Source organism: Musa acuminata, chromosome BXJ1-5 (assembly GCF_036884655.1).
Source record: "Musa acuminata AAA Group cultivar baxijiao chromosome BXJ1-5, Cavendish_Baxijiao_AAA, whole genome shotgun sequence".
Classification (NCBI taxonomy): Eukaryota; Viridiplantae; Streptophyta; class Magnoliopsida; order Zingiberales; family Musaceae; genus Musa; species Musa acuminata.
Window position 1 is genome coordinate 7,704,408 of NC_088331.1, and position 13,364 is coordinate 7,717,771.

Here is a 13,364-nt window from a genome sequence, read left to right on the forward strand (position 1 = left end):
ATATTTATTTTTTTATCCAATCGATGTAACACGTAATGTTATGTATTATATTTTCGATCAATACAATTGACAATGTTAGAGAACAAATAAGATTATTTATTTTTTCTTTTAAAATTATAAGGATCTCAATGTAAATTTTTTAAGCATAAAAACTACGATGCTAATAGAGTCTAAATACATGAGATAAAATGTTATTAGCTCGAGAGCAAATCGAAAAGTACAAGAGGCATATAAAATATAAATTGGTGCTGAATCACTAAATCATAACAAAACTTTTTATTTCTTGATCTTCCTCTTTTTCATGTTGGGTCTATCGATCCTCAAGTATATTCTTTGGGATGTGCCCAAAGATAAGTTTACAACCTGCCACATCAAACTACTCTTCTCCATGCTTGAACCTACAGGTATCATAAACTTTGGTTTAATCCATAGATGATGACCCATCTTTGTCTTCCTCGAAGCTAGAATCATCAACCATCTTCTTGACTGATTCAATATCATCAGTTTCAGACAGTGTGTGCATTCGAAGAATGTCCGTGTCCTCACTGCATGAACAAGCAAAATAATATAAACAAATTTGATGGCACAGAAGGTGGAAGATAAACTTGTATACATGGGAACTAGTCATACTCTGTAACCCCAAATATCTCCTTAACGATAAGCGAACTGTCCCTCGAGCAGAACTCTGGAAGCTGGAAAGAAATGCAAATTTGGTCGTTCAGGTCAGCATGAATATTAGGAAGTGGCCAGCATGTATGCTAAAACCTTGTAGAGGAACATTGATGTATGCTTGAATGCACCTTCTTGGTGAGAACTCATGTCAGTCATCGGTTAAACCCAATAAGGATCAAATGACAGTTCAAACAACAGAGAGCTATAAGCAAGATGCACAACGAATGAAACCAAAGAACAAAAAAACCAAAGGTGTTCATACATTTGAGCTAAATGCATGGTCAAGCATTTCCTGTTCAATATAATCATGACAAATTATAGATGAGTGCCTTACCTCAGAGAGGTAAAGAATTTTCCCAAATAATGCTTGAACAGCAAGCTTTCGCTTGAAACCTTTCTCCGTGAAACCAGATAGGTTCATTACCACCGGGCCTGTAAGGGATGAACATTGTTAACAGCTGAAATTTATCAATAAGACATCTCTTATTACTAGTTGAGACGGCTTTACAAATTCATGGGCGTTTCCTCCACAGATGCAAATAGATTACATATTACCGGATTTACACCCAAAAGTCAAGCAAGACGTGTAAGAAAGACTATGCACCTAAGTTACTGTATGCCGTCTTCTCATTTTTAATTAATAAATCAAACACCTATGAAATATCCAGCTAAATGAAATATTGAACTACGTCTTTACATAATCATGTAACGAGAAATAAAATGCGTAAAAGTCTATATATCTCAATTTAAAGATGAACTTGAAAGGTGAATAGATTGTGAAATAGATAGCCGACAAATTTAACTTGCCAAAGTAGTTGCAATCATAAATGTCATAGTTCAATAACTTAAACTCATGACTTAGGTGCTGTGATTTATGCCATACCAGCTAACACACACCTACTGTTGTTCCACAAACAAGCAGAGAACCAAATTTTACATATCTGCAAGGAAAGGGTCCAAATAAATTTCCTTAACAACTAAAGCGCCACAACCAGTGATATAATAAAATTTCTAATAAGCACAGCAGAGAGATGAGATCTCATCTTTAAGCAAACAAAATAGTCTGCCACAAAGATATCTAAATTGGCAACATAGTTTATCAACAAATCATTTATCAACATATAGCAGAAGCTAATGAATTTCAAGTTGCATAATTTAGTCTTAAAAAATTTAATTGTCACCTTAACCTGGGCATAATAGTGAGCCCAAGTTGCAACTGGTTAACATTAAGAATACTTGAAAAAGGAAATAAAAAAAGTTCCAAAGGAAAGAAGCAAACACATAGAAAGAAAGTACATCATAGTAAGCAGAGCAGCACATGTTTAAGAAGCAAACTAACAGGAGAAATCATCAAAAAACGTTCAAGTAAAACTAGGGTAATAACATCACCTTTCTCTTTAACAATTCTCCTTGAAACCTCATTCAAAATTTCTGCAACTTGAGCATCTTCCAGCAGTGATGAATTTCTAAGATGTATGAGATCTATAACCATGTCAGGATTGAAAGGTTTTTCATTCAAAGTATATCGAATGTACTTTCTCAAAATCTCTTCCATGCTGAAACCTGTCTGAATACAGACATAAAGTGGCATTCCATATCTTTAAATGGTCCAAAAAAATTACTTCAATCAGCTAAATCTAAAGAAAATGGACCCTAAAGCATTTCATAATGTGTTGTAATACATTGAAAATCACATTTACCCGTAGGACACAAATGTGATTCCATAAGGCCTCATGTTACAGTAAATTATGCACTGCAATGATTAATCTACAAAGTCGTAATTTCACTAGCAGATCCTACGGAAATTTAAAACTAAAAAGTTAATGGAATTTCTTTGAATAGCTACAACAAATGCTAATGTAGATAAGTAAAAGATAAGCAGCTATCTGTGTGTCATCATAAATAAATAATCAAAACTAACAATAAGTTGCTCTTTTAATGTGATCATGACATGAAACATGGTCTACTTATCTTGTTGATATGATAGTCCAACCATATTGAGATATAACTGTGTATAAATGAAGTAAAATCGGAGAACTTCTTAGGGAGAGATTATAAGTAGACATTAATAGATTGTAACATATAAGTGTCTTGTACAAACGATACAGCTTCTCTATTTTTTTCTTTTATTCTCACAATTAGAGCCTAAACGGGAGAACTATAAGAAAGGGTAGGCAAGAAAACAACCAGAATTCACCATATCCATGACATTATCAAATATAATTTTCTTATTCTCATCCATAAAATTAAGCTTGCACTTGATATACTTAAAAAACAACTCAGGGATTTGTCCTGCTACCCATCCCAATCTAACATGTAATATTCAAGTGCTTCAATGAAAATGACAAACTTTCCCAACTATACAAACCATATCATCAATATCCCTCTTGATTAAAGCAGATAAATGCTGTCTGATATGAGCGGAGGTAAAAACCTATTAACAAGTACCTTCTGCATTAGCTCTTTGAGAGCCGAGTGATTTACTTCATCCTTGCCCCTCAGAAACAACTCGTCTATCGATTTCAACAAGAAAGCATTCTTATTGACCTGCAACAGAATGGTTGGTTGAAATAACACAAATAAAGGAGAATCACAAGCTAAATGGTTCCTGTCTTGATGGATCATCAAATGAGAACAGATGAAAAGAATGCAAGAAACAGAGGCAAACCAATCTCTTGCGCTGGGCTCTGGGCGAAGTGAACTTCCTCACGGCCTTCACAAAGCCAATCACGAAAGACAAGCCAACCCACGCCAAAGGCACCGCGAGAAGCCACGGTAGCTGGCTCTGCGCAACCCTAGGCCCGGGGATGGCCTGGGTCACAGTCCCGGTGAACTCCACCAGGTCGAGCGCCTTCTCCTGGATCCACGGCAGGTTCTCCTCCACCACCTCCTCCTCCTCATCCCGCGCAGGAGCGGCGGCGGCGGCGGCGGTGGCCTGGGTCGATTCCTTAGGGTTTTTGGATTGCTGAGGGCCGGGGCTCCACCTCAACTTCGCGACAAGCGTCGAGGATGTGCGTCTGCGAGGTTGAGGAAGACGAGGGAGAGAGTGGATGCGGAAGAGAAGCGACGGCTGCGGAAGCGCGGTGGGGCGGGTTATCGACCCGGCAGAGAGACGCCAGAGGAGTGAGGAGGAAGCCATGGAAACGGCGGAGCTTCTGCTGCTACTATCGAAGGGGTTATCTCACATTACATAAAAGCTCCTTTTTGGAAGTACGTATTTACCCCTGCACGATCGAAAATTCTGATATAAATCCTCGCGATCGAAGCACAATAACACAAAACACGCATAGAAAATATTACTTTTATGAGCAAATATATTCGATTGATCGCTAGGCACACGACAAATTGGAAGATATGGGAGAAGTGAAAAAGAAAGGAAAAGGATTCAATCTAAAAAAATATAATTATTTTTTTAATTAAATAAAAAAGGCAATGAAGACGAGTCATTCGATCGCAGAACCTTACGGGGCTTGTCATCAATCACATCAACACCATGCAAATCGCTTTCCGTCCGACTGAATGTTAATTGCAACGCCATATACGAGTCACGTTGCTCCAAGCGCCAAATGGACCTATTAATTAATTACCGTTGGCAGCAACGCAAGAGCACATTCATGTCCTGTCTCATGAACTTCCAAAACCAAGCTTTTAACAAGATAGAATTTCCACTGCTCAACACAAATCACCTAACTGCAACATTGTATGGGTTATTATGTATGTCTGAACTACAAGAGGTGCATGCAACCTTATGGCCATTGTTTAGTCCTTCAGCCCCACGAAGATACAGAAAGAGGTTTCGTGAGGGTCCAGAGGAATATTATAATGTGGAACCTTGGACCAAAAATTGAACCGTATCATCGCATTTCAGCCACTTTGACCCGAGTTCGTCCTCCCACGCTGTTGAAGCATACATAGCAAGATAGAATATTAGCTTGCTTGCAAGTTTCAAGTATAAAAATGCTCTATCCAGCAATTGTTTAATTGATCTTAGAAACTCACGAGAATTCCAGGCGAATATCTAAGAACCGCCGGTTCTCCTTGCTCTGCGACACTGTAACACAACCGGCTATCTTCTGACCTTTGTTCAACGTCATGGGATCATACAAGTACAGCATGGTCTGAAAGAACAAAGTTTGACCATGATCTTCAGACAAAAATCAGGTGGCTTATGACTAATATTTAGAAACGATAAAGTGAAATATACAAGGCTGCACTTAAATTGGGGTAAACAGATCCCGTAAAGGAGGCACCTGCTTCCAGTGAGTTGGAGGTTTTCCAGGTGCAGTGGAAAGCATAATTTCTTCATCAGATCCCATTTCCTGCTTTTTATGGCACAAAACTCGTGATATTTTGTCAACTGGACCCATCAGGGGAAGTTGTAGGTGTTGCTCGGAAGGATACACTGCAGGTCCTCCAAAGGCGGCATCGAACCAAAATGCAAATCCATGCAGCGGAGCTTTCAAAGAGTAAAGAAACAAATAGGTTGAGAAAGAAAAATAGAATTCTCATTTTTAGTTATACAAGTACGGTGTGAGCTTATCATCTGGAATCAGAAAATAACTAAAAAGTACTGCAGCTATAAGACTGACAATTGCAGGTTCACTAGGTTACTAAAAGCAAATTAAGTTCTGCAAGTTATAGATTCCATGAAATTAGCTGCATGAAAGTCCAGAGCAAATTAAAGAAGAATCAATTTTATGGCATTAATTACCTCGCAAGGTTGATGTAACACAAAATCTTGTAGTTACAGATTCAAGCTCTTGAATTGTGACAGTGTAGCAATCCACATCCTTAACCTGTTTATCAGGCCCATTGAAAGATTTGATTTGCAAGGAGGAAGCATAAATGATTAGCAGTGTAGTTTTCGGTTGAAACAAGTAGCAAAATATAAATGTCAACACAATTATATCAACTTAAGATATCATTTACTGTAAACAAGTTTCTTTTGAGCCTCACATTCAATAATGCATGTACTATTCATCCCAAGTAGGTGCCTATATTTGCAACTACATAGATCAAATTAAGTCCTGTATGAGACATAATTAATCAATTTCCACAGAAATGAATCAAATGGCTAAACAGGTAAATTTACATGCCTATAAAGCTGCAGGTAATTAAAATATGCAAGTATAAGCACCACGAAAGGAAGAATTCTGAACATGCCAAGGTTTACAATAGACATTACAATAGAGGAGATGAAGGATAAGCCAGAAGAACAAAGGTGCAGCTTACACTTACAAGTATCGGACGTGTCACAACATTTTCTCTTGGGATTATTTCAATGTGTGGCTCTCTGTGAGAAGAGTGTTTTGCGAGCTGCAGCATAGCAGACACTGCAAAATACGATAATAGTGAGTTGCAATACATTCACAGTTAAAGAAATCCCAGTTATCTCTTTTATTCCATGTTTCTGTCTCAGATAAGCCCATTTTCTGTGATATGTGCGAATGAATTTGTTCCATTTTATGTGCTACGATATTTTCTTGGCAGTTCACCAAATGATGTCACAAAGATTACTTACTTTTGATCCCATGAACATCACGCCAGAAACCAATCCTTTCATGGTATCTATCAGCATAAGTAACTGGTGCCATAAAGAGCTGCAAGATAATATAATATATATTTTCATTTTTCAATCTCAACAGCAGTGATTTTCACATATAGGCACCGAACTGAAATGTTAAAGCTCAGAATCCACTGGTCTAGTTGTACACTGAACTTGAATTTGACACCAAACAACAAACAAAGAAAATCAGAGCCAGCCAAATATGTAAGAAAATAGCATTCACTGCAATTGAACATGAATGAGTATCAATTGTTCAAAAGATATATCTTCCAATAAATAAGGTTCTTGTATAAGTTTTGTTTGGGAAGGCAGGCCTTAGTACAATAGTAAGGTTGCTACTTTAGATCAGAATTCAAGACACAAAAACAACCTCTCTAAAAGATAGATATATCTACATACATTGACCTTTTTTAGACACTGCATTGGTAGGAGCCTCATGCAATGGATATGCCTTTTTATAAGTTTTGTCGGAACCACATTCTATTTATAGATTATCAATTCATAACTACTGCAACTGTTGCAATCAATGTTTATAAACACAAATAAAACACAGATCTCAATCGGTATATAAAAGCTAAAACCACATTGACAAAATGTCTTTGGTAAAAATACCCTATAATATAGAGGGGAAGCATCAATATAGGGCTAAGGCTGTCAATTGTACAATAGTGATGGTTGATAACAAATGTAATTATTGAAACTAGGGTTAGTAGATTTTTGTATTTCCTCTGTCTCAGTTTTCTATTTCTTCCGTAACCCCTCTCTCTGTGTCTGAGGCTGTGAACTCAGCTAAATTAACCAACTTAAGCTGAATTTGACTTATTAAAGCTGTTTTCAACTGTTTTCCAACCATACGATCAATAAATGAATGAAAACTGGATTGGCCTTGGATGATATCGATACAAATCATGCTATCATATCATATCAGCTGATTATGAACTATGTGTATATATATATATAAATTATATTATATATATATATATATATATATATATATATATATATATATATCAGTAATTAAATTTATAAACAACAGACGAATTTTGTAGTATTAAAACATATAACACAAAAGACATCAAAAACCATAAGAAACAGACAATCCTTAGTTTGACTAGTGACAGTGCCCTCAATAGGGCTCAATGGTGGAAAAACTGTGTCAGAGAAAAGTATGGTGTCTTCTTGCTGATGCAAAGGGAGATGACCAAAATATATGTTCTTGCAAAGGGCAATTGTCATGTATTAATTATTTAAATTTTAAAGTAGAATAAATGGGATCAATGTGTTCAGAGGCCAAAGTGAATTGTGCAATATTCATCAAATGACTATGGTATCAACTATCAACTATCAAGTCCAACAACCTAGATAGCTCCAGGATGATTCTAGTGCTAAAGCAACATATTCATATTCATTTATATTCATCACATGACATCCAACAATTTTTCCAGACATGTAATGATCAAGATTACAAACAACAACACAAGAATTATGTCCAAAATAACTTAGCAGTATTATAGTACAGAATGCAATATTCATCTTTCAGCTACATACGCTTTCACGACCTACAATGAGTAAGAAGTTGCTTTGTCAGATGAAGCCCTTTATGGCATAATATATGTTGTTCCATATATGCAGGGATGAGTTCAGAAAAATGAACAAGAAACTACCAGAAAGAAATTACCGAAGCATGTGAGGGAAGAATAAGCCCTCCTGGTTTAAGCCATTTGTCCCTGGAAAAGATGATACTGGGCAACATATTCTAAAGCCAAAAAATACAAAGTTATTTATAAATATAAAGTAAGTCAAAAGGAACACTGACTTGGAAAATGCAGAACGAAAATTTAAGTACTATTAAACTCCACAAAGTTCCATAGAATTTATTTGAACTCAGTTCCAGGTAACATTTAAGAGATAGCAAAGGAATAACCACAAGCACCTCATGTAGGAGCATGTAACCCATCCATTCAGATATTATGATGTCAACCTTCTCGTTAATGCTGACATCCTGCATGCGAATAAAAATCATGATGTAAAAGCAGCCAAAAAGTGGCAAAAAGGTAAATTTAACTATGAGTAATGCAGTGACAAATGTTATGAAGAATAACAGGAAAAATGCTGTGATAATTTTAGCACTTTAGGGAGGTGTTGCCACAAAATAAAGTCTCATAGTTTCTACTTATATCACTTCAAGGAACTGACAATAAGTGAGGTATGAACTACAACACAATAACAGGGTTGTTCTGCAGCTTACTTATGAACACACTACTTTGCTAACTAGTGCATGCAGGGTGGAATTTTGATACTCTGGATGACATGCACGGCAAGATTTAAATGTTGTGAATTTACATGCAGGGTAAGACCTTAATACATGGAAAGCATTTACAGATGAGTGGAATGATGAGGAGATTAACAAATATAGCTTGTAGGCCTGCATTTTCTCATGCAGCCAACTCAATTCAATGACAAAATGTATAATTTAAATGACCATTGCATTTACAACAGTCAATATGTGCATTTAAGCAAATATGCAAACTACCAAACAGACCCTGTATTGCAACAACTAAAGCAAGGAAGGGGACATGCAGGCTACAGCAGTAAATATCTGCATTTGGGCAATATGCAAGCTACCAAACAGACACTGTATTGTATCAACTATAGAAATACAAGGGAAATGAAGACTAAAACAGTATATGCATGCAAGTGAACAACATGCAAGCTTGCAAACAGACCCTTTGTCATATCAAATAACGAAATGCAGGGGAGACAGGCTATCAAGCATCCCCTTATGCTAAGCAAATTCAAGCCTGTGGAGTGTCATGGAGAAAACCTTTGGAGAATGAGTGTGATTAGAAATTTATGGCACCAGTCATAAGAGTTAGTTAGGGTCATGAACTTCTGCATGCACATTATGTTATTTCGAGATTAAATAGCTTCATCTACAAACCTATCTGAGCACACTCATACTGCCAAATGAGTGTGCTTCATCAGTTTTTATTCAACTAATGAGCTGAGAATGTTGCATCCGTTGTCCAATTTGTAGTCAAGCCGAACTCATTGATGACATGCAAGTTAAGACAAAATATATCTCAATTGTTAACATTCCAATAGAAGACCACAAACTGTAAGCCCACGAGAAGATATCTATATGACACAAAAGCAGACCCTTCAATGTACCAGACTCTTGCAATGAAAGCGAAACAGAAGTATCATTATTTGGCCTAAACTGTCAAGTGGAATAGGCAGATTGGTATTATATGGAACTTAAGAATAGATTGTTTTGCAAATTAAAATAATGGCATTGCACAACAGTGATTTAAAAAGGCGCCCTCGCACTCGCCTAGGCGCTTGGGTGAGGCGAGGCCCAAGTTCCTCGCACAGTAGCCGGGCAATGCGCTTCAGTGAAGCACCGCCTATTATAGTGACCAACTGCTTCAAAATTTTAAAGTGCTCTTTCACAAACTCAGTAACTGTTCAGTGTTAATAAAAAACAAAAAATAATCATGACCAACTGACCATATGCCATTAGAATATGATGCAAAATCATCCAAGAATAGTATGATAGAATTAAGTAACAACAGTCAAGAGTATGTAACAATAGACAGGTACCTCAACTCGTCCAAAAAGAACGGTCACCCTGTCAGATAGATTGTTATCTTCAACAACATGTCTAGCCTGCATAGTTATTAGGCAAACTGTTCTTACTAGTAATAAAAACATTACATGAGAAGGTAAGCAATAAAAATCTGCACATCTAAGTCTAACCATAAAATCTGGACCATTTGGACTGGACATTTTATTTCAACTTTAGGTATAAAGTCACAGATGTGCTTGGTTCATGACATGGAAGCTACTCTAATTTAGTATTGGGTATATGTGTTTTTTGAGTCAAAATTTAAGATACAGGTACAGGAAGAGAGTCCAAATTATGATAATTAGTAGTTTAAACTTTAAAGTTAATTAATGATATTTCTATTTTATTATAAATTTAATTTATTTTTAAGCAAAACTAAATGTAAATTTACTTTTTACAAAACTATTTCTAAAATTCTTTTCTTCTCCATTCTTCTCCTCTGCATTTTGAACTTTTAACTCTCTTCTGTCTCTCCCTTTCTTCTCCTTTTACAGATGTGTTTATTTGTCTTTACATCAAACAAATGCTTATATGTTTTCGGAAATTATCCTCTCAGAACTGGTTTGGATACCCACCAAGAAGTGAACATCCATCAATTTGTATACATGTGTCAATAATGCAAATCTCCTGCAAACATCATAATGCAACATATCCAGTTAGCAGCATGATTGGAAAAGCCAACTGATCAACTTTTGCCAATGGGCCAGTCATTATCCATGGTTCATAATTGGTGCATGAACAACCCATCGAAGGATGTTGCTAATGGGCTGATCACCAACAAGTTGGATTATTGATATAGGCAACCAATCAAACTGGCATGGTATTAAGTGGTATACCGATCTTTATTGTCCATTACACCTGCATTAAATAATAAAAAATTAAATATTGAATGGTATTGACATATGATCTGTGACTGGTCCAACCAGTGTTTGAAACTAGTTGGTTGTAGGTCACTAGCAATTCAATAGAAATGGATGTAGCCATATCTAGTAGTCTGAGTACAGTTGACTTCAGATAGCTTCAGTTGTAGATATTCCAAAGTCACCAAAGTGAAAGAGTAGTGTCAATGTCAATCTAACCACAATCAGCAAAGTAACTCTTAAGATGACTTTAGATGAACCACATTATTTGAAATTAGCTACTTCCAGAAGGTGCCAAACATGCACTAAGTGGATTAGGAAGATCCAATTATGATAAGTGTCACCTTTTAGAACAGTTCCCAAGTCAACTTAATGAATCATGCACTGACAATAGCCAGGATAGAGATATAAAGAAACATGTTGGCTACAGAATGTCAAATTTTGGTAAATTTAATTGACAGCGATAAATTGCTTCAGACTTTCTGCATCAATCTCTCTGAGAAGGTAATATAACAGAACAGAATGGAAAAGGAGAAATTACCAGTTCTGCAATTTCACTTGCATCTACTGCATACACCTGTCAGTAAATTAATTTAACTATTAACTATTCATGTACATTGGAATTATCAAGGGAAGAGCAAGAATATGGATGCAACAATACATGAACTAATTTGAATAAACATTAATGTAATGTTTCAAAGCTAATGGCAGCAACATTGTAAATGATAATTTCTGATTTGCTGAGTAACTTGATGAGATGAAAAATTCTTCCTCTTCCTTTGTGTTAATAACTTAACCATCATTTGTAAACATAGACATGGAAGCATATCAAGATATTACGGCATTTTGCATTTAGAATAAATTTCTATTAAAGATTCAGACAATAAAGTGATTATAAATAGTAAATCAAGGGTTTCTTTTTTTTTTCTTTCTTGTGTGGCTAAGGACACTCTTCCATTCAATTAATGATATACCATGATACATCACAAGATTGTGATCATGAAAAATTGATTTTCAAGTATGCTAATGCACTAAAACTTTGACCATAATAGATTGAGAAAACAATGTCTTTAGCTCACTAGTACTTACCCGTTTGGCACCGGCAGCAGCACAAAATATAGCAAGAATTCCAGTACCACAACCAACATCCAAAACAACCTAAAATAAAAATTGTTAAATCATCAAGTTTAAAATCCACATTTCAGTTGTCTTGATGATGGCACATTTTTTAATCCTAAGTCAAAGGGAAGAAAATTACCTTATCAAAAATTAAATGTCGATATTTCATGATAGCAGCTAAGTATGTCTCAGTGCGCACACGATCCTGAAGTATGATCAAACAATTAGCACCAGCTCTATTTCAGATAAAAATGATAATTGTCAGAGGTTCAGGATAACTACATGCACCTACATGATAAGAGAAAAGTTACAATCTAGTGATGATCATATAGTCTGAACAGAGTCAAGTCAGAAGCAATTTTTATATTTGGCTAATATTGAGTAAAGAGATGCGCTATAATCATACTAGACGATACAAGATAAGCGAGGATGTGTCAGTTTTAAACACGTCACACCCTAATAGGTTGTACAATTGTAAACAAAATGGGACACAAATATATTCTGGGAGTGGTTGACTTTCTATATAAAAATTTATCATATTTTCGATGACACATATCAAAGATTCCACCAAGAACAAGTTGGAAGAAAATCTTTAATATAAAAAAATCAGTGTGTCTATCTGAACTCCTTCACATATGTATTATGCGTCCATATACATTGAAAATAGTTACGAAACAGACAATAGTTACAAAACAGTAAAAGAAGAATACAATTCTCCTCTTCTTGTTGACGGAGATTAGTATCCTTAGAAAGATCACAAGCACCTTAAAAAGGAAATGAGGAAGGAGGAAAAGAATGGAGGACGGGGACCTGGATCATCTCTTTGTGGATGGCGATGTCAGAATAGGCGCGGAAGTAAGACCGGTCGAAGTCAGTGTACGGCGGAATAGCCGGACTTCCCTCCTGCTGCTGCTGCTGCGGCAGATGCTGCGTCCGAGGCTGCCAGTAACCAAAGCCGCCGCCGTCTCCCCCGCCCCCACTGACTTTTCCCGGCCCCTCAATCCACCGCGCCGCGAACGACGAGGCGAAGTTCTCGTCGGGCATCATCTAGATGACAGATGCAAAAGGAACGCAGGAAGAGGAAATGGGATCGTAGCCTAATCGAGATGGGAGCAGCGGGTTGTCTGAAGGATTTCTTAATCGTCCGAAGAAGCGGGTTCTGTTTCTCGAAAACAGAGAGAGAGAGAGAGAGAGGAGCAGCAAAGAATCGTTTCTTGGAGAGTTTCTTAATGCGTTCGAAGAAGCGGGTTTGTTTGTTTCTCGAAAAGAGATGGAGAGAGAGAGAGAAGAGCAGCAAAGAATCGTTTCTTGGAGAGTTTCTTAATGCGTTCGAAGAAGCGGGTTTGTTTGTTTCTCGAAAACAGAATAAGAGAGAGAGAGAGAGAGAGAGAGAGAGATGGGATCAAACCGTGTAACCTCGGGCTCCAAAACATCATACTAATTCGCAGACGACGGATGTGGCTTTATGAGCTGGTCTGCTGCTAATGCTGAATCCAAATACCAGATGCCTATTTGGCAC

The 13,364-nt window shown here is 36.7% G+C and overlaps 2 protein-coding genes across 2 annotated transcripts; both read right to left on the bottom strand.

Annotated features, from left to right (window-relative positions):
- Positions 1-164: 164 nt before the first annotated feature.
- On the bottom strand, positions 165-3,886 carry LOC103984604 (uncharacterized). Its single transcript, XM_009402134.3, has 6 exons — positions 3,341-3,886; positions 3,121-3,219; positions 2,062-2,239; positions 1,007-1,104; positions 631-692; positions 165-545 (listed from the first exon to the last, which is right to left on the bottom strand). Exons 1-6 carry the CDS (start codon positions 3,809-3,811, stop codon positions 422-424), a joined length of 1,032 nt encoding a protein of 343 aa, XP_009400409.2. The 5' UTR covers positions 3,812-3,886; the 3' UTR covers positions 165-421.
- Positions 3,887-4,359: 473 nt separating this feature from the next.
- Positions 4,360-13,266, bottom strand: LOC135673508 (probable protein arginine N-methyltransferase 6.2). Its single transcript, XM_065182532.1, has 13 exons — positions 12,656-13,266; positions 11,985-12,050; positions 11,816-11,884; positions 11,268-11,303; positions 9,842-9,907; positions 8,172-8,240; positions 7,917-7,994; positions 6,194-6,272; positions 5,911-6,005; positions 5,384-5,468; positions 4,923-5,128; positions 4,672-4,790; positions 4,360-4,569 (listed from the first exon to the last, which is right to left on the bottom strand). The coding sequence occupies exons 1-13, from the start codon at positions 12,890-12,892 to the stop codon at positions 4,527-4,529; spliced, it is 1,248 nt and encodes a 415-aa protein (XP_065038604.1). The 5' UTR covers positions 12,893-13,266; the 3' UTR covers positions 4,360-4,526.
- Between the last annotated feature and the right edge of the window lie 98 nt (positions 13,267-13,364).

Bases quoted from the DNA above. Each gene is read 5' to 3' on its own strand.
- LOC103984604 (XM_009402134.3), bottom strand. From the start codon at position 3,811: ATGGCTTCCTCCTCACTCCTCTGGCGTCTCTCTGCCGGGTCGATAACC. The intron at 2,240-3,120 runs GTACTTGTTAAT...GTCTGTATTCAG, and splicing joins TCAAAGAGCTAATGCAGAAG to ACAGGTTTCAGCATGGAAGA. The intron at 546-630 runs GTATGACTAGTT...TTGTTCATGCAG, and splicing joins GAGATATTTGGGGTTACAGA to TGAGGACACGGACATTCTTC.
- LOC135673508 (XM_065182532.1), bottom strand. From the start codon at position 12,892: ATGATGCCCGACGAGAACTTCGCCTCGTCGTTCGCGGCGCGGTGGATT. The intron at 7,995-8,171 runs GTGCTTGTGGTT...TTTTGGCTTTAG, and splicing joins GTTACATGCTCCTACATGAG to AATATGTTGCCCAGTATCAT. The intron at 6,273-7,916 runs GTAATTTCTTTC...ATTATCTTGCAG, and splicing joins TTCTTCCCTCACATGCTTCG to CTCTTTATGGCACCAGTTAC.